This window comes from Echiichthys vipera, assembly GCF_963691815.1.
Source record: "Echiichthys vipera genome assembly, chromosome: 19".
In the NCBI taxonomy this organism is placed as follows: Eukaryota; Metazoa; Chordata; class Actinopteri; order Perciformes; family Trachinidae; genus Echiichthys; species Echiichthys vipera.
The window spans coordinates 28,464,542-28,467,761 of NC_139844.1; the positions used below are offsets into that span (position 1 = coordinate 28,464,542).

General features: G+C 47.8%; 1 protein-coding gene across 4 annotated transcripts in view; it reads right to left on the bottom strand.

Annotated features, from left to right (window-relative positions):
• Positions 1-375: 375 nt before the first annotated feature.
• vipas39 (VPS33B interacting protein, apical-basolateral polarity regulator, spe-39 homolog) overlaps positions 376-3,220 on the bottom strand; it is a 34,496-nt gene continuing 31,651 nt past the window's right edge. For 2 of the 4 annotated variants that reach the window (XR_014593652.1, XR_014593653.1), the window contains exon 20: positions 2,383-2,466. Coding sequence is in view for 2 of the 4 variants with exons in the window: in XM_083934615.1 (XP_083790741.1) it covers positions 433-453 (21 nt within the window). In the remaining 2 variants the exon portion in view is untranslated. Of the gene's footprint in view, positions 454-2,317; positions 2,467-3,220 lie in introns of those variants that run through there. The other 2 variants (XM_083934615.1, XM_083934614.1) reach the window with 2 other exon arrangements.

Below are 3,220 nucleotides of genomic sequence, written 5' to 3' on the forward strand. Positions count from 1 at the left end.
GAATGGTGATGTCACTCCAGGGGCTTGTCACGTCAGGGGCTTGTCACTCCAGGGGCTTGTCACGTCAGGGGCTTGTCACGTCAGGGGCATGTCACTCCAGGGGCTTGTCACGCCAGGGGCTTGAGTCACGCCACATAAAGGAGTAGAAATTACATTTTTATTCTTTATCTGTTTATTTATTTAAAGCACTTTTAGAAACGAGCCCCCGACGTTTCCTGGCTGTGCGCTGCCCCCCCCCCCCCTTCAAAATAAAAGACTCCAACCACATTTTAAACAGTTTATTTGTTTACATTCATAAGGGGAATGACTCATCGATGACTCATCGCCCTCCCTGCGGTCTGTGGGCGGAGTCAAACGGCGCTGTTCTCTGCAACCAATGAGAGCGGAGCGCACAGGAAACAGCCTCCTTTTTTTCAAAGTAAAAGTCTTTGATCAGTTCTTCCAGCGGAGCTGCTGAAAATACAGAAAAGAGGTTAAAGGAGGTGACGTGCCTCAAGCCCCTGACGTGACAAGCCCCTGACGTGACAAGCCCCTGACATGATAAGTCTCTGACGTGACAAGCCCCTGACGTGACAAGCCCCTGACATGATAAGTCTCTGACGTGACAAGCCCCTGACGTGACAAGCCCCTGACATGACACAAGGCTTTGACGTGACACAGGCCCCTCAGTCTGTTCCGAGGCTGCAGCTGTGCGCTGCCCCCTTTAGAATAAAAGACTCAGGTCACATTTTAAATAATTATGTCAGGGGCTTGAAAATTTAAACTGACAAATACACGGAAAATTATGAATTTTTAAAGATTCTCAAAATAGATTTTATTTTGCTGTAAACCAGAAGAATGGTGGTGTCACTCCAGGGGCTTGTCACTCCAGGGGCTTGTCACGCCAGGGGCTTGAGTCACGCCACATAAAGGAGTAGAAATTACATTTTTATTCTTTATCTGTTTATTTATTTAAAGCACTTTTAGAAACAAGCCCCCGACGTTTCCTGGCTGTGCGCTGCCCCCCCCCCTTCAGGGGGAAACAGCCTCCTTTTTTTCAAAGTAAAAGTCTTTGATCAGTTCTTCCAGTGGAGCTGCTGAAAACACAGAAAAGAGGTTAAAGGAGGTGAGACGAGGAAGAGGACCCTCCTCCTCCTTTACCTGATGTGACAAGCCCCTGGCATGACAAGCCCCTGACGTGACGAGCTCTTGACGTGACACAGGCCCCTCAGTCTGCTCCGAGGCTGCATCTGTGCGCTGCCCCCCTTCAGAATAAAAGACTCGGGTCACATTTTAAATACGTCAGGGGCTTGAAAACTAAAATTGACAAATACACGAAAAATTATGAATTTTTAAAGATTCTCAAAAACAGATTTTATTTTGCTGTAAACCAGAAGAATGGTGGTGTCACTCCAGGGGCTTGTCACGTCAGGGGCTTGTCACGCCAGGGGCTTGAGTCACGCCACATAAAGGAGGAGAAATGACATTTTTATTCTTTATCTGTTTATTTAAAGCACTTTTAGAAACAAGCCCCTGACGTTTCCTGGCTGTGCGCTGCCCCCCCCCCCCCTTCAAAATAAAAGACTCCAACCACATTTTAAACAGTTTATTTGTTTACATTCATAAAGAGGAATGACTCATCGATGACTCATCGCCCTCCCTGCGGTCTGTGGGCGGAGTCAAACGGCGCTGTTCTCTGCAACCAATGAGAGCGGAGCGCACAGGAAACAGCCTCCTTTGTTTCAAAGTAAAAGTCTTTGATCAGTTCTTCCAGCGGAGCTGCTGAAAATACAGAAAAGAGGTTAAAGGAGGTGAGACGAGGAAGAGGACCTCCTCCTCCTTTACCTGACGTGACAAGCCCCTGACGTGACAAGCCCCTGACATGACAAGCCCCTGACGTGACAAACCCCTGACGTGATAGACTCGAGTCACATTTTAAATACGTCAGGGGCTTGAAAACTAAAATTGACAAATACAGAAAATTATGAATTTTTAAAGATTCTCAAAAACAGATTTTATTTTGCTGTAAACTAGAAGAATGGTGATGTCACTCCAGGGGCTTGTCACGTCAGGGGCTTGTCACTCCAGGGGCTTGTCACGTCAGGGGCTTGTCACGTCAGGGGCATGTCACTCCAGGGGCTTGTCACGCCAGGGGCTTGAGTCACGCCACATAAAGGAGTAGAAATTACATTTTTATTCTTTATCTGTTTATTTATTTAAAGCACTTTTAGAAACGAGCCCCCGACGTTTCCTGGCTGTGCGCTGCCCCCCCCCCCTTCAAAATAAAAGACTCCAACCACATTTTAAACAGTTTATTTGTTTACATTCATAAGGGGAATGACTCATCGATGACTCATCGCCCTCCCTGCGGTCTGTGGGCGGAGTCAAACGGCGCTGTTCTCTGCAACCAATGAGAGCGGAGCGCACAGGAAACAGCCTCCTTTGTTTCAAAGTAAAAGTCTTTGATCAGTTCTTCCAGCGGAGCTGCTGAAAACACAGAAAAGAGGTTAAAGGAGGTGAGACGAGGAAGAGGACCCTCCTCCTCCTTTACCTGATGTGACTCAAGCCCCTGACGTGACAAGCCCCTGACGTGACAAGCCCCTGACGTGACACGGGCCCTTGACGTGACAAGCCCCTGACGTGACAAGTCACTGACACGACAAGCCCCTGACGTGACAAGCCACTGACATGACAAGCCCCTGACGTGACAAGCCCCTAACATGACAAGCCCCTGATGTGACAAACCCCTGACGTGACACAGGCCCTTGACGTGACTGTGGCTGGTAAAACACCAATCCATGTCAGGCAGGTGGGTACTGGTAACATCAGTTACACACACACACACACACACACACACACACACAAACACCATCATCTGCTCCGAGGCTGCAGCTGTGCGCTGCCCCCTTCAGAATAAAAGACTCGAGTCACATTTTAAATACGTCAGGGGCTTGAAAACTAAAATTGACAAATACACGGAAAATTATGAATTTTTAAAGATTCTCAAAAACAGATTTTATTTTGCTGTAAACCAGAAGAATGGTGATGTCACTCCAGGGGCTTGTCACTCCAGGGGCTTGTCACGTCAGGGGCATGTCACTCCAGGGGCTTGTCACGTCAGGGGCTTGAGTCACGCCACATAAAGGAGGAGAAATTACATTTTTATTCTTCATCTGTTTATTTATTTAAAGCACTTTTAGAAACAAGCCCCCGACGTTTCCTGGCTGTGCGCTGCCCCCCC